Genomic DNA, 22,686 nt, shown 5'->3' on the forward strand with positions numbered 1-22,686 from the left:
CTGCCGCCTTGGCCTTGGAAATGGCAGTTGAAGAAGCACAGATCGCCATCACTGATTCCCAGTCCTGGCTGCATGTCATCATCAGCTGGGGTCCAAACACCCCTGAGACCTAGAACTCAACCCCAGAGGTTCTATTTTAACTTGTCTGGAGTGTAATCTAGTCACTGAAGACTTTAAAAAGCTCGCCAACTGATTAAAATTTGAGAACTGTTGATGGAGGCAAAGCAAGTCTATTAGGTCTGAGGACCAGAAACACTGGCCTCATCTGGGAGTTTGTTAGAGATGCAGATTCTTAGGCGCCCATCCTGCTGAGTTCTAATCTGCCTTCCAGGGACATTTGCCTGATAATTTCATGTTCATTACAGGTGAGAACACTGTTCCAGGTAGCCTTTAAAAGTAACCATTTATTGATCTGTGTACATGTGCTTTAAAAAAGTGTTTTTAAAGCAATAAGCTGTTAATTTCTAAAAATATTATGGCATATAATTTAGTCCATTTGCACACCTAATTATTGTAGCTTTGACAGTCATGGCGCAGGCACCAACGGTGGTTTCTGCCTGCATTGTAAAAGAAGGTACCAGTCAATAATACCAGCAGAGTGGACACTGGACTTCCACGTCCGAAGTCAAGAATTAACCAAGTTTTTAAGGACTAAGTTCCACAAGTTTGCATTTAATGGTTATTCAAGGTAAAGTAGAAGTCCCCTTTTAGGTTAGTTCATTTTTTGATTTTAGAAAAGTATACAGTTCTAATTCATTACCAGAGATATACAGCATAGGTTCATTTTTATTTGATGTAATTTTTCATCATGAAGCATTCAGGTCTCAGATCCTCGGTGGTGAGGGGAGAGTAAGAAGGGACTGTAATGTCTTGACCAAAACAAAAATGCATCTCATATTGTGTTTTTCTTTCCAAGTGGTATTTTAGAGGAACAGTGCCAAAGAATTATAAAGGAGAAAGGACAGCTATGCTGTGTGTTAGATCAGCACTTCTCAGACTTGATTGGTAGGGATTGTGGTAAGGATCACTTGAAGAAGTTGTGTTAAAATGTAGACCCTGATGCTGTCAGCCTAGGACCAGGCCCGAGAGCCAGTATTTCAAACAGTACAGGTGGTGGGACGCGGCTTGTCTGTTGATGACATTTTGAGTAACAAAAGACTAGATGACTCTTCAGGACACCTTGTAAATCTCATTTCAGTGATTCAAAAAATCAAGTGGTCTGGTATAAACAATAATAATGGTGATTTTGTTGAAAGTGCTGATTTGCTCACTTGAATCATCCAAAAGAAAGATACCAAAAGGTCAGAATTATTCATAGCTCCATCATTAATGGAAAGCTTGTGGGGAAGTGAAGTCATTTAAGGCAAAAGCAAAATAGTAACATAAATACCTCAGATGACTACCAGGGCAAAATTTTCAAAATGTTGCAAGCTGTCTGCAAGCTTGAAGTAGCAATTTACATGCATAATTAGGTGCAATCAACAGTTTTGAAATGTAATATATTTTCTGAGCCCGTATTTACTTATGACAGACGCAAAAAAAAAAAAAAAATCTGTGTCCCCCAAAAAATAGAAGGGCAGAGAAAGGAAAAATATTTACCTTTAACAATGGGAGCCTGTATAAGCACTTGCCTAAATCTGGAACAAATTCAGTCGAAGTATTGTATCTTTGTTTTGATTTGCTCTTCATTGAAGTTCACAAACACATTTTGGAAGTAACAAGCATGGAAGAATAACCACCTTCCAGCCAGTTATTCCAGCTCCTGTTGGAACTGATGTATAAATTTTTATTTCTACAACGTAAAAGGAAAATCTGTCAAATTTAGAACTTTGTTGCACAGAATACCACTGACTTTCTTCCTGCCTTCAGAAGGGGCTTCATTCTTTGAAGATCCTAAATATCTTTTAGAATAATTTATAGAAAAAAGATTAATTAAACTGGCAATTTCTTCTTCCTAAATCAAGATCCTCAGAGGATTGCTCGTGGTGAATTTCTATCATCTTACTATTTTCAGTAAAACAGGCACTGAGTGTTCCCTATGCCCTAAGGCACTCTGCTAAGCACTTTACACAGATCATCTAATTTACCATTATAAAAATACTATAAGGATTGATTGATTACAATGTACTGGGGAGGAAAGGGAGAGTGACTTCTTTAAAGGCAGAAGCTCTGTATTTTCTTGGCTGGCACATTATCGCATGAGAGGTCATAATGTCACTTACAAAGTATAGCGAATGTCAGACTTAAGCAAGCCCGTGTTATTTTGAACAAACTCCCAATTTAGAAAATGAGCTTGAAGTCTAATTTTTCATAATTCTGAAGAAAAAGAATAATTTCACCCCTAAACTTTTCTTTTCAAAAGCACATTCACATTGCATTATCCAGATTGACTGTGTGCACTGATTAAAGGGGCAGTTGGCAACCCACTCCAGTATTCTTGCCTGGAAAATCCCATGGACAGAGGAACATGACAGGCCACAGTCCATGGGGTCGCAAAGAGTCGGACGCGATGAGCGACTTCACTTCACTAGCTTCTATCATATGTAGAGTCAGATGAAGCAGCTGCGCGGAGGGATAAGACATAGGATGTCCGTCTCACTGCCACTGTCTGTCTGGACGGTGTGTCTTGAAATTGTCAAAGTTGTCTTTAAGGAATGCAAAGCCGTCACAAACTTTCCAGTTTCAGGAGGCAAGCATAGTCTGTGATACATCATATATGGGGTGGGGGTGGTGGGGGAAGCCAAGCTCCACTTAGAAATGCACGGAGAGTTCATTATCTGCTGATCCATGTGGGGGCATTATGGAACTCAAAGCCCGGAATAATAGCTCTATTTACTATTAAACAGCTTCTTAATAATCCTCTACTTCTCTCCACAGCTTCTGGAAGGTCCCTTCTGCGCATGCAGAGTCGCCTTGGCCTTGGCAGTTCCTGTGGAGTTGTAAACTGCTCCCCAGGACCAGGGAGTGTTAGTGTAGAAGTCCTCCTAATCAGCTGACTGTCGGTGAGCCCCGCTCTAAGAATTCCTAAGAATATCCTTGTCCTCCCCATCCCTCTCTCTAGATTTACAGATGCAGCTCACCGCCCGCCCGGGGTCCCCGCCCCTCGGCGGATCCCTGCCTGGGGCCGGGCGCCCTTCCAGCGCAGAGGGGTGACTGGAAGCTGGCACCCACGGGGGCACCTGGCGGCCAATGCCCGCCGCGACCCCTCGCCTCTCTCTCTCCGCACACCCCCCGCCCCCACTACCCTCCCATCGCCCACCCCTCCGCTGCAGACCTTTACGTGGAACTCAGGCTAGCCGCCAGACTCGCGCCCTCGCCCCGGGCGCGGGACCTCACCCCTTGCGGGTGCCGCCCGCGACCCGGTGGAGGCGAGGGTAGGTGGACTGCCGCCTGGCCTCTGCCACCGCCTGCCGGTCCTCGCCCTCCGGCGCTGAGGGCGGCTTGGGGCCACGGGAGCGCGGGGGTGCTCTGTGCGCGGGAGGGGTGACCCTGGGGACAGGCGCGGCCGCGGGAGGGAGCGGGGGAGGGGCCCAGGCCGCTGTGGCGGCGGGGGTCACCCGGGCTTGGGGTGGGGGCCCTGGCCGCCAGCCCCCCGCCGGCTCCCCTCCTCCCAGGGCTCCGCCGTCGCCCGGCACGGGTCGCCAAGCCCTGCCTGCCTCGCCCGGAGAGGGCGGGGTGAGGGGTCGGAGCCTGGGCAGGGCTGGGGGGGGGGGGGGGGGGGGGGGCGGTGGGTTTCACTTACACCTGACCGGCCCCTCTCCCGACAGTTTCGCCAGCGGGTCCCGGAGACGCGATTGTTCTTCCAGTAACTTTGTTCCGAGGCGGAGGGGAGGGGAGACGCCGAGGGGCCCCCGGAGAGGCTGGAAAGCGCCGAGGATCTGGAGGCCGGGCTGGGCGCGCGGCTGGGAGGCGTCGCCACCGCCGGGATGCGCTCGGCTTAGCGGGACTGCCGGGGGCGCCCGAAGGCCACCACTCCGAGGACGCGCAGCCCCCGCTGCTCGCGCTCCCCGGGCCGGCGCTGCCGGTGCCCGAGCCAAGCAGCGAGCAGAGCTGCGGGGCGCGCGGGCGAAGGCTGGCGGGAGGGAGGGCGCGCAAGAGGCGGCCCCTCCTCGGCGAGCCATGCGTGCCGCGGGCAGCTAAGCCGCCGCCGGGCGCCGCTGCCAAGTCTGCGCTCCGCTTTTGTCTTGCCCTCCAGTGAATGGGAAGATGGAGATGGATGTGGAGGGAGTTTCTCCGCGCCCGGAGCCCATCCCCCGCTCCCAGGGGGCTGGAGGAGCCTGCCAGGCGCCGTCACAGCCGCCCCAGCCCCAACCCCAGCCCCCGCCGCTGCCTCCGCAGCATCCGGCTCCGGATGAACCGCTCGGAGAGAGTGCCGGCGGCGCAGAGGACAGCGACGATCCCGAGGCGAGACCCAGCGGCGACAAGGGCGAGAGCAAGGTAGGTCCCCGCGTTGGCGCTGTGACACCTTGTGAACAAAACCAAGACGCTCTGGTAATAGCTGTCACTCTAACCCCTCCACTCCCCACCCCCTCTCTCGTCCAGGTGGGGGTGGCAGTGGGGGTTGCAGATGTGGGGAAGGCGTGAGATGATGTGGGATCGGTGGGTGAGAGTGACTTTCTGACCTGGAAGGCGTGTGCAAAGTCCGTCCTGGTTTCCGTAGTCAAGTGTTTGTGCAGAGAAAAGTCTCCTGGTCCAGGCGATGTGATGCCAGGCAGGGCGCAGCATCCCGGGAGAGCGGGGTTGAGGACCGGTGCTCGCCCACACCGTGTAGCCAAGGCTTGTGCGGATGATCTAGGTCAAAGCGAAGCGTGTTTTCTGGAGCTGCCAAGTGCTTCCGAGACTCCTTGTAGGGAGGTGACATCAACCTAAAGATGACAACGATGGGAGCAAAGTTTGGCTCTCTGCAGAAGGGAGAGCTCTGCCTCACCCAGCTCCAAGCTAGAGGTCCTGCTTTGCTCCTCCCCTGGCATCCTCGTGCCTGGGAAGGGCAGGGACCAGGGGCCTGGCAGCAGGTGAGCCCTGGACACCTTTTGTAGCCCTGCTGTGTCATTGTAGACCCGAGGATAGAGGCTACTGACTGTGGAGAGAGGAGATCCTCAGGTAATTGGGTTCCAGGAAGAAATGGCTCAAATGCTTTTCTCTGGTGCTGATGTTTTTTCCTGTTGAAAAAATTGTAAAGGAGAGAAAGTGGCATAGAAAATAATGCCTTGCAGTAACGTTCTTAGAGTGTAGTTCCAGCCTGGTCCCTGAGCAGGGTGTTTTTTCTCCCTGCACACTTGGAGTTGAGTTTTGTGAACACTGGTGTCGGCCAGTCATGTCTCGGCAAAGTCTGTACATGTGTTTCTTAATACATTTTGAAAGTGGCTGCAAATGTTGGGGAAAAGTTGGTTCAACAAATTAGAATATTGGAACCAAAGAGGAGTCAGTGGAAATACTTTCTAACTGTGGCTCACTTGAGGAAGTGTTCAAGAAAACAGCCCCTGTTCCTGGTGAGAAAAGAACTCAAGTCATAATGTGTTCCTCCTTGGAGATTGCCTGGGCTTCGGTTGCACCTTTCCGAAGGTGTGAGTGGACTAAACAACATCCAAATATGCTGGGATCACATTGGATGATGCCTCTCTGTACTTGGAGACTGGCTCCCCTTAACAGGGTTTTATTTGCACATCTTCAAAATTTTGTTTTGTATTTGGATTACTGAGCTAAGGCTTGAGATTATGGTTTATCTAGGAAATTCTATATTGTAACTTAACATGACATTCTCCCAAGGAACTGGCATTTGAACACACTCTAGACTGGGCCAGGGTGATGCGTATAGGAGTTACATTGCTGAACTATGAGGAATTTTAATATTCTAATGTCCTCAACTTTTCAGTCATATTTGATTCGATGAATATCTAATTCTGTCATGACTGCATATTTACCACATGAAATGACTGTACTCAGTTTCATGAAATAACCATAACTGAGCAGCGTGTTATCTAATTGAACTGTAAGTCTCTTTTGCAAAATAGATGTGGGCAGTCATTAAAATATACAGCCTGTGTTGCCATTTCCACCTTGCTGGTTCATATGCCCCGAGCATGAGAAATTCCTGCCATCAGCAAAAAATCCCTGCTTATTTGTTTCCCTCTGATGCGCCGCGCAAGCTGTATGATGTTCTGCGGGTTGTGGGGAGTGAGGAAGCCCGTGCGTGATATATGCTAGAGTAGGTGAAGAGAGGACGGAAAGTGGGTTGATTACATGTCACTAATTAGCATGTGCAGAAATTTGAGTATTCCACTGATGTGACTGACTTTCTGTATGTCTGCAGTTTCTTGTGGTGGAAACAAATACTCTTTTTTTTTTTTTTTTTTTGCCTCCAGGTGTTTGCCTTAAAAAATCATGTTGCCACCCTTCTCTTTACCCAGAAATCAGCTGAGTTAAGCCTTCGCTGCTCTCTGCGACCCTCTTTACCAGTCCTTCTAAGATCTGAGGGTGGTGGCTGTGTCTGAGACTTTGATGACTAACTCTTTCTGTCTTTGATGTCTACCAAGGCAGGTTATACATTGGTTTTTCTTAGCAAATCCTGGTTTCATTAGCGGGAAGCATTTTTGGGTGTCTGATCAAATTATTCTGCTCAGATATAAATGGAAGACAAACTAGGATAAAGTGGAATGTGGTAGCTGCTTGGGGTGAAACTGGGGAGACAATCACAGTAGGATTTAAACACAGTAATGTACAAATATAATGTATTGGATGGTTATTTTTGCTTCTTGTTTATGAGTGTAATAAATGAATTTTGAATACTGTATTATTTATTTTAAATCTTCCCCCACCCCCAAAGTGCAGGGCATTTATTTCAAGATCCTGGGGCCATGCTTTTATTTTCTCCTGAGTTTACCCCAGTTGTCTTCTTGGAAAAGAAGTCAGAGCTTCATGCCAGACCTGCTTGTCTCCGAAACTGCAGGTTCAGGTCCTGCGTCTTCTGAAAGTCTCTGAAATAGGAAGGAAGGTTAGAAAACTGGATCAGTCAGGGGATTTTTTTGCACCAGAATTCATGACGTGACGGGTGCTTTCTGCTTCTAGAATAACAAGGCCTAATTCCTCTCTAGCAGCTGCTCTTCAGGGAGATGCTGTGGCAGCTGCATGCTGTGTAGGCTCTGAGTCCATGCATTGGGGAGGACCCTAAATCAGCCAGTCCCCTGGGCTTGAAGGCAGGCTTACCTTGAGCCCTGGAAAAGGCAGTCTCCTCTTCTGGTGGTCATGTCCAGAGATAAAGCGGTGACCCCTGTGGGCACCTGGGTAGAGGTTTCCTCAGTCATCACCTCAAGAACCTCTTCCTCGTGTCTGAAAGGAGTTTCCCTCACCTGGGCAAGCTCTTTTCTTCCAGTCTTGCAGACGAAGATTAAGCAGTCCCTCAGAGTCAGAGACCTCCGGTCTCGACTGTGGATGGGACTATTCTCAAAACTTTCTTGCAGAGTTTCCTTAGGCTATCACGTTCCATTCCTTTAGTGGCTTTTAAAACCTTTCTGAAATGCTTTGCTTGTGCTCAGTAACTTTCGGATAGGTATTTCCCAAACTTTGTTTGGAAAAGTTTCTTGAAAATTTCCTTGTATTGAGGACTAACCCCCGGGTTCCTTTCTCTATCCATGTTACCAAGTTGCTTTCACAAATGTGTGGGTTCTTCCACTGACCCCAGGGGAGTGGTATAAATGATCCTTTCTTGTCTGCTTTGGCTTCATGCATTCCTCTCTCACCTCACTTCTCTCTCTCTCTTCCACACACACAAACCATTTACTGTGATGTTCTGTATAGAAGTGTGTATTTATGGCCCTGCTATGAGATATCCTGACCAAACTCTTTTGTGTTCAGCTCTCATTGCAGGCTTGGTGTGCAGGAAATGTTATTCTTGTAATTTGGGCTGGAGAGATCCATGCTATTGCTCCCAGTGATACTTCACTGATGGACATAACCCAAGATACTCACCGTCCTGCGTCCCATCAGTGACACTGACCTAAATCGTCAGTCTCACAGCGGATGCTGTGGGGAGTCTGTGATCCAGTCCATTTTTTAGAGCCTTTTGTTTTGAAATAATTTATAGGAAAGTTGCAAAGATAAGACCAGGAGTTCCCTGTACCAACCTTCCCTAATGTTCATATCCTACTTAACCATGACTTGTATATTACAATAGAGAAATTAACACGAACGCGATACTGTTAGCTAATCTCATCCAGCTTTGTTGAACGAAGGTGTAACATGTCAGTGTTTTTCATTCTATCCTCCTAGGACTTGGCACTTTTTTTTAACAGTTGAAAGTGTCTTTGAAGGGGTTTTTAAGAGCTAGATTTAGCCTCAGGCTAACCGTTTGCCCTGTTCCTGGCAGGGAGGATCAGCTCCTAGAGTCCTAGACTGAGGTCCCTGGGCTCTGCACCGCATTGCCCTGAGCCCTGGGGGAGTTACAACTTTGGCAAAGCTCTTGAGTGATGTGAACTTGTGGGGAGTGATAGCCTGCTTCTCTGTTTTGTCCTGAAAAGCATTCCTGCTCCTGGTAAGACAGGGTTTGTCAGTACACAGAGGGACAGCAGAGTCTCAAGTGGCAAGTTGAGAAGAGGCAATGGATAAAATCAGGACAGTTCACTCTGATGTTTAACCCCGTGGGTGTTTGCTCCTGGCAAGAAGGGTAGTGGAAGCCTTCTCTTTTCTGCCTTGTGCCCGCCAGGAGAACTCTGATTTCAAGCACAGAAGCAGAAACCTGCCCATATTAGGCAGGATACCACTGTGATCATTGTGGGCTTTCTGATGAAGATTGAAATCACAAAGACCACATTTGATCTTGGCTCTGCCTTTCACTAGCTGCTAACCTCAGAGAAGATCCTACTTTTTAAACATCTTTTTAAAAATTTTGTATTTATTTTTTTTATTTTGGCTGCATTGGGTCTTAAGTTGTGACATGTGGAATCTAGTTCCCTTACCAGGGATGGGACTGTGACCTCTGGCATTGGGAACATGTAGTCTTAGCCACCAGACCACCAGGGAAGCTCTCAATCCTACCCTTTTTAAATCTGTCTCTTCATCTTTAAAATAGGGTAATAATAGTGCCCACACTGATGGTCACTGTATGGGTTAACTGAAATAAAACATGCAAAGTTCTTGATTCAGAGCATCATAGCTACTGATTGCTCAGCAGTTATAATGATGATTATTGTTGCTGTTGTGGTCCATGGATCTGTAGAGAAGGAGTTGGGGCCAAGTCCATCTAGAGTTTTCGGTTTCCCAAAGGGTTGTGGGACTGGAAATGATACAGACACACTGTTCTACAATCACACTAGTTTCTGACTTTGTGGATCTTGAAGTATTCCCCAGTCTTTTCCTGGTGGGCAGGACTCTGGAAAATAATATCCGTTATCCTGTCTTGTCAATAGACTGTGAGTCTCTCGTCAGGAAAGCCAAGGAGGACCAGGAGGGATGATCCTGGCTCCTAGCCCAGGTCCCAGGGGTACATGCAAGACAATAATAGAGCAAGTGGGTTGCCTGGCTTTTACTCATTACATTTGTGGTTTCTTAGAAGCAGTAGGTGGCAAATTTTAAGGCTTAAAGAAATAATTGAGATGAAAAGTTGTACCTTTTAGGACTCTTTGATTGCAAGCAACAGAAACTGACTTTAATTTGAGCAAAAAGGTATTTTCTGGTAAGATTGCAAGATAATCAGGGGATCAAAGTAAAATTGATAAAACTGATTTTGGGGAAATCCTGAAGCCAGGGACTCTCAGAAGCTCCGAGTAATAGAGAATGATGAATGGTCTTCTGAGGGCACAGACATAAGAAGAGTAAATTCCAACTCTTTTTGTTCCCTTTCTGTCACTCCGATGAGCAGAATCCATGGAAAGTTGTCTTAACAGGCCTTCCTCAGGTCAGATATCAGCTTCTTGGGGAGAGTGGGTATCCATATAAGAGGTTCTGGCAAATTGTGTCCTTTGGAAGGGGTAGAGTTCATGGGGTAACAATCAAGGTACTGTTACCTGACCCAGAGGAATGGACATGAGGGGCAAGACAACCAGTGTAACTTCTCTTCGGGCAGAGAGTTGCGGGGAGGGAAAGGGGCAGGAAGAGAAGGGAAAAAAAGAGAGAAATAGAGGGAAAGAGAAAAAGAGAGCCAGACAGAGACAGACAGTGAGCTTATCTAAGAACCTGGAATTGTTTTCTGCATTGATTTCCCAAACTCCAATACTTCGGCCAACTGATGCAAAGAACTGACTCATTTTAAAAGACCCTAATGCTGGGAGAGATTGAAGGCAGGAGGAGAAGGGGGGTGACAGAAGATGAGATGGTTGGATGGCACCACCCACTCAATGGACATGAATTTGAGCCAACTCTGGAAGATAGTGAAGGACAGGGAAGCCTGGCCGGCTGCAGTCCATGGGGTCACAAAGAGTTGGACACGACTTAGCGACTGAACAAGAACAATTTGAAAAGAAAATACAGAGAAAATGTTGCAATCTGTTGCTTACATACAGAAAGAGGGGGGCAGAGGACTTGCCCCTTATTCTGATTTGCCATATGAGACCCCCAGAATTAGGAAACTGGATTGCAATGGGTGGCCTCCCATGTTTTTCCAGGTAGAAATTTGAGGCCCATAACAAGTGGCTTGCCCAAGCACAGAGCTGGCACTTGAAGACCCTCTAGTCTAAGACATGGCATTTGCTTCTAAAATTCAGAATCCTCAGTTTTCTCCACAAATAAAATGAAATTAATGATGCATTTCCCATCTGCTGAGCAGATAATCTGAGGATGAATGTGATGTAGCCCTGGTGTTTTCAAACGTAGACCTGCCATGGAACTCTCATCTCTACTAGAGTGAATATATTATCGTATTTTCGTCTGCCCTCAAGTTAAAGCAGGTTGGTTTCCTGCTCAAATCCCTACAGCTTTCTCTTTGACTTAGAATCTACGTGTCCCGGTCTCTCTGTCTTCACATCTGGATCTTAGTTCCTGCAGGAGGAGGCACCCTGGACTGTGTGTTTCTCACTCATGTTGGGGAGAGCTGTTCACTCCTGGGCGCACTCTGTTCCAGCACCAGGCCGGGCACACAGTGGGTACCCAGCGAATAGCCGTCTGTGACTCCTGACTGGGCGTGTCCATTCAGCGCATCAAGCCCTTCCTTAGATGCTGGGATTGCAAAACTGAAAGAGAGAAAGCCATAGCTGCACGGAGGCAACATACCTGCCCCCAGCCCCTGATGCTCCGAGGAGCTGAGTGTCAGCAGAGAGGCGAGAACAGGACCCTCCGTGACAGGCTGCGTGGAGCGGAGTCTCGGAGAAGCAGCAATGCGGGAGATGTAGGAAGGATGTCCACTGTCAGAAGGGCTGAGAAAGGGTCAGAAACTCCGCACAGGATCTGCGGAGGCATAGCTAGAGGTGTGTTTCTCATGGAGGCCCGAGATGGCAGCGGAAAGTTGGGATGCCCTCTGGTTAAGAGTGAGTTGAGAGTGCATGCTTGACCCTGTCTCCCTCCCCGAGGCGGGAATTTAATGGATCCATACATTAGAAGGAATCGAGGAGACAGAATTAACTCCAGTTTATTGCTTGACAAGGGCTTCCTTGGTGGCTCAGACGGTAAAGAATCTGCTTGCAGTGTGGGAGGCCTGGATTTGATCCCTGGGTCGGAAAGAATCCCTCTGGAGAAGGGAACAGCTACCACTCCAGTATTCTGGCCTGGAGAATTCCATGGACTCGGACATGACTGAGCAACTTTCACTAAGGAGAGGACATTACATCGTGGCCTGAATAGAAGACATAGCGCAAGAGCTATTAATAATAAATGGAATTTATTTTGGAACAGAGTAGCCTTTCTTGGGAAGGAATAGGTAGAGGCTTCCCCCAGCACAGTCCCCAGCCCCCCAGCCTCAGCTCTCAGGTCCGTCCCCTCCTGCCCCGCCCCCTGGCCTTACTGTCTGCACCCTTTGTGGCCCTCTGTGCCCTGGTGCTCGGGGACTGGGCACTGCTGGCATGCACAGGTGGTGGCCTGTGCTCACGGAGGAGGTGCTTTTACTGAGATACCCTTCCTTTTCTCCTGGTGCAGTTTCGGCGCAGTTAAATCGGTGGGAAGGGGGTCCGTCTTCTTAGAGTAGGACGTTGTCTTATGCATTTTTAAAGGTTTCTTGAGCCGAGGTAGAAACATTCCTGAGGGCATGGTGGGTGCAGCCACTCTACCGGCTCCTTTTTCACAAGTGAGGCCATTCCATACATCATTAAGATAACGTGTTGCCCTATCTGGGTGGAAGGAGACTGTGAGACACCGACCAGTGAGTGACCTGTTTTCCTGGTTTGCTCTCCCAGTAACTGAAGGCCCAGGTCATGTCCCTTCACCAAAACTGGTGGCAGGTCAGCCCACCCGTCCTTCCCAGGCTTGCATTCTCCCGCCCCAGGTCAGATCCCCTATATTTCACAATCTACTTTTTTTCCTAGAGAAATATGTATTTTTGTAATATTTTTCTGAAAGTGATCTGGGTTTTGAACATTAGTCTACTTTTGGGTGCCCTGGGTTTGCGTTGCGTGTAGGTTCCCCTAGTTGCCAGAGTCGGCTGTTCTCTGGTTGTGGTGTGCAGGCTTCTCTCGCCATGGAACGCAGTCTCTAGAGCATGCGCGCTTCAGTAGTTGCAGCTCATGGGCTCAGTAGCTGTGGTGCATGAGCTCAGTTGCCACGCAGCCTGTGGAATCTTCCTGGCCCAGCGATCAAACCCATGTCCCTTGCATCGGCAGGCAGATTCTTAACCGCTGGACCAGCAGAGAAGTCTTACCTTATAGACAGTAAAATTCACCCTTTTAAAGTGTACAGCTCAATGAGTTTTGACACATTACATCTGTGAGGGGCTTCCCAGGTGGCACTAGTGGTAAAGAACCTACCTGCCAGTGCAGGAGACGCAAGAGACTTGGGTTTGATCCCGGGGTTGGGAAGAGCCCTTGGGGTGGGAAATGCAACCTACTCTAGTATTCTTGCCTAGAAAATTTCATAGACAGAGGAGTCTGGCAGGCTGTAGTCCATGGGGTCAGAAAGAGTCAGACGCGACTGAGCAACTGAGTGCGTATGCCTGCATACACACACACACACACACACACACGCCCACCCACCCACCCACCCACTCTGGTATTCACACACACACACACACACACACACACCCACTCTAGTATTCTTGCCTAGAAAATTTCATAGACAGAGGAGTCTGGCAGGTTGTAGTCCATGGGGTCAGAAAGAGTCAGACGCGACTGAGCAACTGCAACTGCATAAACGCACACACACAAACACTTATGAAGCCACACACAGACACACACACACCTATGAAGCCACACACACACACACCCACCCACACCCACACCCGTGAAGCCACCAACCCCAAACAGGATGTGGAAGGTTTTTGTTGCCCTCAAAGGGTTCCTGTGTGTCTCTCAACAGATAATTCCTTCACGCCACAACATTATGAAAATCATGACATTTTCTGTAATTTCACATGAAGTCAAATAGTGTGCAGTGTTTTCATCAGGCTTCTTTTGCTTCACAAAACGTATTTGACCGTCACTCACCTTCATGTGTATCAGGGGTTGCTTTTGCTTACCGGGTCTTATTTTGTTGTATGGATGTATATTGTTTATCCATTCACTTGTTGGTGGATATTTGGGTTCTTTACAGAATTTTGGCCTTTATGAATAAAGCTCCTATAATTTTTTTTATGGGCCATTGATTTTCATTTCTCTTGCGTGAATTCCTGGGAGTGAGACTGCTGAGTCGTGCGTTAAGGGTGTTTATAGGAAGCTGCCAATCTCTTCTCACGCGCGTCTGTTCAAAGTGTGCTGAGACCGTGTGTCCCCACCGTCCGGTTGGGATGAATGAGAGTTCCAGTTGCTTCACATTACTGCCAGCACTTGCCTTTGTCATATCTTCAATCTCTGCCCTTTCAGTAGCTGTGTAATGACGTCTCGTTGTGGCCTTAGTGGGTATCTCTATTAACTGATGATGTTGAACAGCTACTGAGCCGATTTGTCATCTGTAGCTTTCTTTGGGGAAAAGTTTGTTCCAATCTTTGGCCTATTTTTTTAAAAAAGTAGGTTGTTTGTATTCTTATTATTGATACAATCTATTGTTTTCACATAGGTTTAGGCTTCAGAAACCCTGGTAGAAATCTGAGGAGCTTACAAAGCAAGGGACATTTTTGAGTTTCTTGAGGGTTGTTGGTGAGCTAACATTTACTGGGCATTTATCCAGTGCCAGTCATGGAGGAGGGTGGGCTCACATCGGGTCATCTCATTCCAGACTCCATAGCAGTCCTGCGAAATAACTGTTATTAGCCCTGAGGTCGCACAGCTAGGACATGGCAGAGGAAGACCTTAAATTTAAGTCTACTGACTCAGTCGTTCCACTTCACTGGGTGTGACTCCAGGCTTTCTCCGCAGTTTTCCGCTAGTTTGCCAGCCCTGTGGGCTTGCACTGCTCTAGATGCTGTAATAGCAGCCCTCGGGTGAAATGACAGTCACCACTGACATGCAAATCAGGACGTTGAGTTGAGGGCAAAAGAGCTCCAGGCTTTCAGTCCTGATAAGTCCTTTCACGTCTGCATCTCCATTGCTGGCCATGTATGGCAGAAATGAAGCCCATATTGTAAAGCAGTTATCCATCAATTAAAAATAAATTTTTAAAAATAGTAAAAAAAAAAAAAAAGTCCTATTCACTTCATAAGGTGGAAGAATGAGTGTTCTCCAGAGATGTGGAAAGTTTGGGATATCCTCTACCTGTCAAGACCCAAGGATGCTCTGTCTCTGTCAGCTGTGGACACCCAGGGGGTAGGTAGGGCTAACCCCTGGGATATCAGAGCTTATTGCAAACCCCAGTTTTGTTTCTTGGGCAAACCCTGCCAAGGCTCTAGTTTGGATTCTCTTATTAGTAAGGATGATGGAGAAGCCCCCTTACCACACAGCTGAGTGTTGTGAGGATTGAATCAACCAGAACAGACCAACTTGCAGGAAACCCTGGGTTCCAACTGAACTGGGATGGTTGGTCACCCCAGTTACACACGCCTTGCAGAGCATGCAGGTCCTGACAGGCTCTTGGAGATGACTGTTGAAAGGGCCTTGGGACATCCTCTCCATGGGTATGAAAACGACTAATGGCATTTTGGAAGTAAGGAGGCCTGTGAAGGATTCCAGGTCTCCACATGGGCTGAAACAATAGTTCAAAGCCAGGGTGTGGGTTTGAATTGGATGAACAGCATCACCTTTCTGAGTAAGTGGCTATAGAACTTTTCAGGGCAGCTCCCCAAGGCCTCTAACCAGGAAGTCAATGTGCTTTGGAAAGTGAGCCCAGAGGTCTTCCTGGCTGGAGGACCGAAGGCTCTTTCCAGGTCTGCCTTCTCCAGCAGGAAAGAAAATCACCCCGACAAATGATTTCTAAAAAAACTGCGTGGTTGCAAGGGTTTGTGTCGCAAAGCATCAGACGTGGTGTTTCCCCAAAGGGCCTCAGTAGGAAGGGGCTGCCCTGCTTTGGAAGACCTGGGACTCAGGTGGTGTGCCCCCAGGCCTTGCCTCCGCCCTTCTAACTGAGCTCTCAGACACTCACGTTTTCTTTGTGCCTCGGGATCCCCAGCTGTGAGATGGGGATAAGAGTTTTACTTTTCTAAGAACTGTCTGAACTAGAAACTCCAATTTGACAGTACTGGGGCAAAACCTTTTGTAAACTCTTACACAAGTCTGAGTGTGAGTGTGGATGTGTGTCTCTGGTTTTGTGGGATAAATGAGTTTCCCCTGTGATTTTCTGGGAACCTATCTATTTAAAGAACTGAGCAAAAAGGTAATCCATTAGAGTCATAGGTGCTGGGAGTCGGGGTCCCGGGGAGTGTGTGGTCTTCCTCGGGGGGTGCCTCGGGGGGGCATCGGGTGCTCAGGTGACAGGGGTCCTTGGGGCTGGGTTCGGGCTGCAGTGTTCCTCTGGGACATCACCGACTGACCCAGACAGCCTGTCTCCAGACCACTCTGCTTATTCTCTGGATGACGGTAGAGCTGACTGGCCAAGATGCTTCCTGCGGCCGCCTGTCCCCCCACCCCACCCTTCACTTGATTCCTGCTCCTCCTGCAAAGTTCAGCTCAAGGAAGTGCTCTCTTATTACTACCTGTCCTGTTGACCCCATCGGTCAGGTCCCTGCTGATAGGGTATGGACATTCCTTTAGGAAAATTAAAAAAATATATTTATGGAAGTATAGTCGATTGACAATGTTGTGTTAATTCATTATGTGCAGCAGAGTGACTCAGTTATACCTGCTGTGCTTAGTCGCTCAGTTGTATCCAACTCTTTGTGACTCCGTGGACTGTAGCCCGCCAGGCTCCTCTGTCCATGGGATTCTTCAGGCAAGAATGCTGGAGTGGGCTACCATTCCCTTCTCCAGGAGATCTTCCCAACCCAGGGATTGAACCCAGGTCTTCTGCATTGCAGGTGGATTCTGTACTGTCTGAGCCACCAGGTAAGCCCCAGTTATACATATATGTATATATATATATATTTTTTTTTCATAGTCTTCATATTTTTATTATGGCTCATCACAGGATATAAACCATGGTTGGTATACTGTATAGCATAGGGGTATAGTTCCCTGTGCTATACAGTAGGACCTTGTGTATCCGTTTTATATATAACAGTTTGCATCTGCCGATCCCACACTCCCAGCGCTCTCTCCCCCTGCCCGCCCCGTCTCCTGGCAGTCACAGTCCACTCTGTGTCTGCTTTGTAGACAGGTTCACCTGAGCTGTATTTTAAACTCCGCATTTAAGTGATATGGCACGGTTTTTGTCTTTCTCTGCCTGGCTTGCTTCACTCAGGATGGTGGTCTCTAGTTGTGTGCGTAGCTGCCAGGGGCGTCACTTCATTCCTTTTGCTGGCTGAGTATTATTCTATTGTGTAGGCTCCCGCGTCTTCTTTATCCGCTCGTCTGTCAGGCATTTCGTCTGCTTCCATGTCTTGGCTGTTTTGAATAGTGCTGTGAACATAGGAGGGCATATGTCTTTTCAAATTACAGTTTTGTCAGGATATATGCCCCGGAGTGGGATTGCTGGACCACATGGCAACTCTATTTTTAGTTTTTTGAGGAATTGCCATACTGTTGGGTTGGCCAAAAAGTTCACTCAGGTTTTCCCGTAACATCTCATGACAATCCTGAATGATTTTTTTTTTTTTTTGCCAATCCAGTATTTTGGATGTGCCAGTCCATAGTGGCTATGCCAGTCTGCCTTCCCACCAGTATGTAGGATGGGTCTCTTTACTCCACAAGCCCCTCCAGCTTTCATTATTTGTAGACTTTAAATGGTAGCCATTCTGACTGGTATGAGGTGGGACCTCATTGTAGTTTTGATTTGTACTTCTAATAATTAGCAATGTTGATCAGACATTCTTAGTTGTATCATTAGCTATTTAATGTAAGCTATGGAGATAGATGAGGCCTGTCTTTTTCATAGCTATTTCTCCAACCCTAACGTAGTACATTCCATAGTACACTTTCTGAATGATGTCAGCCTTGCCTTGGGAGCAGGCACTCAGTAATGGCTAGCTATGGTGGCTGGCAAGATGGAGCTGGTGTGGGCCTTGTCCTGGGCCGACAGCTTTTCTCCAGAAGCCTCCTCATTGTCCCCACCAGACACTCAGTCCTCAACACAGCACCCTCGCCCTTATTTTCTAGACCTGCGTTATCCTATATGGCCGTCATTAGACTACATGTGGCTATTTCCATGTGAATGTAACTAGAATAAAAAATTCAGTTCTTTATCTGTTTAGCACACTTCAAATGCTCAAAAGCACTAAGTCTAATGGCTACACTGTTGGGCAGTGAAGACAGAGGACATTTCTGTCCTTGCAGGAAGATCTACTGAACAGCAGTGTGGTAGAGGATGACTGTGCCTCTTCTGGCCCAGCCTGTTTGACTGAAATCCCTCTGAAATGCTCTGAAAGCACTCTTTCAACAGGGATGCAGATTTTACGTACAACTTCCTGGGGTTTGCTTTAGGTTCTTGGTGAATTGCTTGCAAATTGTTTCTGAGCTACTTATATTGTTGTGTATAGAGGCTGCTCAGAGCCAGATCTCATTCGAAACCTTTGGCTCACGGTTTACAATTTTTACTCAGGTGTTCCAGTAAATCTTGGTATTTGTCCCCGGCCATTATAGAAAACAGTCTCTGGTATGTGGGTCTAAGAGATGGCTTTTCTATTACCCAGGTTCAGAGCCATTATTAGTGGGCAGTTGAACCACACTAACACTTCCTTTTTGCCATTTACTGATGACTGTTCTCACACTGTGGGGTTATTGCAGTGGTACTTGTCAGAATACACAGGCAGAGAAATCCAGTGTCATTACAGAGCTCCTGTGTGCAACAACCATTCAGGGAATAATCTCCAAATTATGTAATGGATTAAGAGTGCTAATCTTTGCTTCCCTTGTGGCTCAGCTGGTAAAGAACCTGCCTGCAATGCGGGAGACCTGGGTTCGATCCCTGGGTTGGGAAGATCCCCTGGAGAAGGGAAAGGCTACCCACTCCAGTATTCTGGCCTGGAGAGTTCCATGAACTGTATAGCTCATGGGGTCGCAAACAGCTGGACATAACTGAGTGACTTTCACTTCACAAGAGTGTGAAGTTCCAAAGTTACACCCTTACAGCGTCCTGTTCTTCTGTCTCACCCAGCAAAATTCCAAGTACATTTTGATTACCAGTGGCTTTAAGGATGGGCAGATAAGGAAAAGAGGACATGAATTTTGAAACTCGGATGAAGGCTACCTTTTTAGCTGCTTTTGCATTGCTGTTTCTTTTTTCATTCTTGAGTGAGAAAAGGGGTCTTTTTGAGGTTGGAGGAAGGACTGGGGAATTGTTTAAAGACTCAAACACGGGGCTTCTGTGCCTTTGTCTAGCACATCCCGGGAATATCAGCAGGAAGTGAGTTGGGAAGCGGCCTCAGAGAGGACTTGGTGCTTCAGCTTCTTGTGAGCTAGGATGACTATTTGAATGAGCCCTGGAAGTGATTTAGAACTCTTCTTTTTTTTAGAACTCTTCTTATTGACACATGCAGTTCGCTGGGAGGCCCCTGGGCTCCACAGTCAGAAGGTGGCAGAGCTAGAAGCAGGGTGAGGATGTGAGTGCTCCCCTCTGTCCAGAGGCCAGTGTGCGAGGACGTAGCTAAGAACAGAAGTGCAGGAAGAAAAAGGCACAGGTCAGTCAGTAATAACAGCACCTTTTTGGAATTTTTAGGTATTACTTAAGCAAGTACTAAAATCACAGAGGTATAGGAGGATTGATACATTTGCCAAAAGTTCGGAGTTGTAGCCAAGGCAACGACAATTGCTTGTTAGCTGTTACCTTCTTCCTCCTGTTTGCACTGACGAAGGGAGACCAGCTCAATCCAGAGGTCTGAGCATTGAGAGGCTCACATCTTACCCCCAGCATGCTGAGGGTGCAAAGATGGGATCGTGGTGGCAGTGATGTCAACAGCTTCAAACCCCTTGGAACCTAACAAGGTGCACAAACGAGGGAAAATCCAGGCACGACTGGGTTTTCAGTGCCTGGAGCCTGCTTGCTGTAACCACGGAGACTTCTCGTGCACGCCACTCACAGGTATGTAGAATTGCCTGTGCGTTGCTCTAACAAAGGCCCTCAGCTCGGAGTCACAGCCTAAATGCTGGGCTGCCACCTGTCCACTTTTTCTCCTGTTTCCGTTTTCAGACAATTTTGGGATTCCGAGAAACCCCCTCATTCGTGGCGTGGGCCTTGAATTCTGGGATTCCGAGAAACCCCCTCATTCGTGGCGTGGGCCTTGAATTCTGGGATTCCGAGAAACCCCCTCATTCATGGCGTGGGCCTTGAATTCTACAGGGAATGGTCTCTGCATCACTGCCAACATGTCAGATGTCACCTTGCTGGTGTGGATCCCTCTGGTGAGGAGGATAGAGGGAAAGAGAAAAGGAGCTTCCAGAGGGGAAAACGATCCTGAGGACCCAGCATCTCACAGCTGCTGTGATGTTTGAAAATATCTATGGGATTCTTATTTTGATGCATCAGTTTTCCTGTGGCCTGGAGTGGAGCTCTGTGTCTCTAAGGCATCGAATGTGGAGGCAACAGTGTACTGACCACACAGTTGCCTCTGTTGTTTGGTTGCGTTTTTCCCTTTTCATTTTCTTTTCAGTTGTGTAAGAGACACTGCAAATTATCGAAAGGGCTAACCTTCTGGGCCAGACTAAGTGTCTGTTCAGTGCCAAGTAGGTAAAACAGAGTCGAACAGAAATGATGTTTCAGCTGAGGGTCACGGCGCTCTCTAAAAGACAGCCTGGCTTTCTGCTGATGATTCATCAGAAAAATGAGCCTGGTAATTGAATTGGGGATTTAAAAGGATCGTGAGGAGAACAGCCACATTGGCCTGTTGGCGCTGTCATAAGAAGCTCTGTTAATGTCAGTGTGCAAGGCACCCCTTCTCTGCAGTGGGCTCTCCAGCTAATATAGGCTGCTTAGTTTTGGCTCTGCTCAGTTACAAGAGACTGTTCCTCACTGCTGCGGAGTCAGGGCAGGCTGGGAAGACCCCGAGCTGAAAGAAGGTCTCTGTAGATGCCTGTGATGCCTTCTCCATGTTGATCAGACTTGGGAGGAAATCTGGGTGCTGCAGTGGAAGATGACAACCAGAGAAACTAACTTGGAGGAATTTTATGAGCAAAGTGTTTTCCTTTTTAGCACAGTGAGGATGAAAACTGGAGAAGATATGTAGCCACTTTCTCTTAAGAGGGAACAGGTTTGCTGCTCACTGTATGGATAAGTTGGTTTGTATAGGTAAACCAAATCACCATCTTTTGGAAAGTTAAAGGTATAATCTTGGACTTTTCCCGGTGGTCCAGTGGTTAAGAATCTGCCAGTACAGGGGACATGGCTTCAATCCCTGGTCAGGGAAGATTCCACATGCCACTGGGGAACTAAGCTCACAGGCAGCAACAGCTGAAGCCTGTTCACCTAGAGCCCACGCTCCACAACAAGAGAAGCCGCCACAGAGAGCAGCTCAGGCGCCAAAGAGAGCAGCTCAGGCGCCACAGAGAGCAGCTCAGGCGCCACAGAGAGCAGCTCAGGCGCCACAATCCCCGCTCACCACAGCTGGAGAAGTCCGAGCCCAGCAATGAAGACCCAGCGTGGCCATCTATCAGTCAGTCACTCAATCATATAAGAATAAGAATAAAGGGCTAACCTTCTCTTAAGGAATGATTCTCAAGCAGGGGCTGTTCTGTCTTCCCTTTGCCCCTGGAATATCCAGCAATACCTGCAGATATTTGTGGTTCTCAGCCAGGGATGGGATGGTCCTGGCATCTTGTGGGTAAAAGCCATGGAGCCTGCTGCATTTCCTATGACGCCCAGGCCTCCCACAGCTGACAATCATCAGACCTCAAGGGCAGAGGCGCCACGGCTGGAAGCCCTTGGCAGAGAATGTTCTGGATTGGGGGCTGTGCCTTCGCATATGCTTCCTGAGGAGAATGCTTTGAGGGTAAGGTTTAGACAGAGACTGTCTAAGACTTGTCCTTGTTACAGAGTTGTCAGGACCCCCAAATCTGTTAAATCATCCTTTTGTCAGATCTCATTCTAAGCAGCAAGTCTGCTGCAAAGGAGAAAGTTCTTTAAGCCAAAAATTCTAAGCACTGTTTTTGCTGTTGACAAAACTGATACCCATTACGACTCCTTCTGTTGCTTTGAAGGTGGATGATGGGAATTGTCCCCCCTCAAAACAATTTTCTTAGACTGTAACAAAGATCGTCTGTCTCACTGACAACATATATATGCTTCCTGTTTCCAAACCAGTGAATTCAAATCCCATAGCTGTTACACTTGTATTAAATTTTGCTACAAGCATTTTCCTATCTTGTACAGTGTGGATTAATCCATGCTTATGACTTCAAATCAAGAAAAACATTGTATCCCAAATAGTTTACATGGTTTCTTTCTAGAAACACACCAGAAGGCTAAGAACAGTTAACCCTGTAAAGTATTGGTGGTCAGCTAAATAAGTCATGTTGGAAAAAAGACAGTACTTAACCTTATTCAATGGATATGAAAAGTGTTAAAAACTTACAAGCAATCCAGATTCCATTTTTAATTTTGGGAGTGACTGAACTGAACTGAAACACAAGTAAGGAAATTCTTGGTTAACAGGGAAGATTCTGCTGACTTCACTCAAAATCTTGAAAGATTTGATGTATAACATTTGTTACATTGACTTTACTAGGCCAAAAAATTAACTCTCAGTCTGTGTGGGGAAGGGACCCCACCAGTTAATACATTCAGACCCCAGAGTGAGAGGTATGGGGTCATGCTTTATTTCTGAGGTTGGCAGACTTTTTCTGCAAAGGGCCAGATAGTAAACATCTTTGGCTGGTGAGCTATACAGTCTCTGCCTCAGTCACTCAGTCACACTGTTGTAGTGTGGGAGCTGCCATAGACAACCTATAGATAAATGGATGTGGTTGTATTCCAATAAAATTTTGTTCAAAAAAACAAAATTGGCCTCAGACCCTAATGTGCCCACCTTTATGTAACTTACCCCAGGCAGCTTTATCATGGGCAAGTGCAGAGTTCTTGTGATTTTTTAAAATTTTTTTGCAATGATGAGGATTATTTATGGAACAACAGGACCATCTTCAAAGACTCCAGGTGGGGAATCAT

At 47.4% G+C, this 22,686-nt stretch overlaps 2 protein-coding genes across 2 annotated transcripts in view; one reads left to right on the top strand and one right to left on the bottom strand.

The window, feature by feature from the left end:
• Window positions 1-2,159: 2,159 nt before the first annotated feature.
• Window positions 2,160-22,686, top strand: part of LOC138424409 (transcription factor SOX-9-like) — an 844,838-nt gene continuing 824,311 nt past the window's right edge. The window contains exon 1 of the mRNA XM_069561224.1: window positions 2,160-4,437. Within this exon, the coding sequence (XP_069417325.1) occupies window positions 4,207-4,437 (231 nt within the window). The 5' untranslated portion in view covers window positions 2,160-4,206. The remainder of the gene's footprint in view (window positions 4,438-22,686) is intronic.
• Window positions 2,442-4,147, bottom strand: LOC138424411 (uncharacterized). Its single transcript, XM_069561225.1, has 2 exons — window positions 3,743-4,147; window positions 2,442-2,562 (listed from the first exon to the last, which is right to left on the bottom strand). Exons 1-2 carry the CDS (start codon window positions 4,119-4,121, stop codon window positions 2,528-2,530), a joined length of 414 nt encoding a protein of 137 aa, XP_069417326.1. The 5' UTR covers window positions 4,122-4,147; the 3' UTR covers window positions 2,442-2,527.

This window comes from Ovis canadensis, chromosome 19 (genome assembly GCF_042477335.2).
Source record: "Ovis canadensis isolate MfBH-ARS-UI-01 breed Bighorn chromosome 19, ARS-UI_OviCan_v2, whole genome shotgun sequence".
In the NCBI taxonomy this organism is placed as follows: Eukaryota; Metazoa; Chordata; class Mammalia; order Artiodactyla; family Bovidae; genus Ovis; species Ovis canadensis.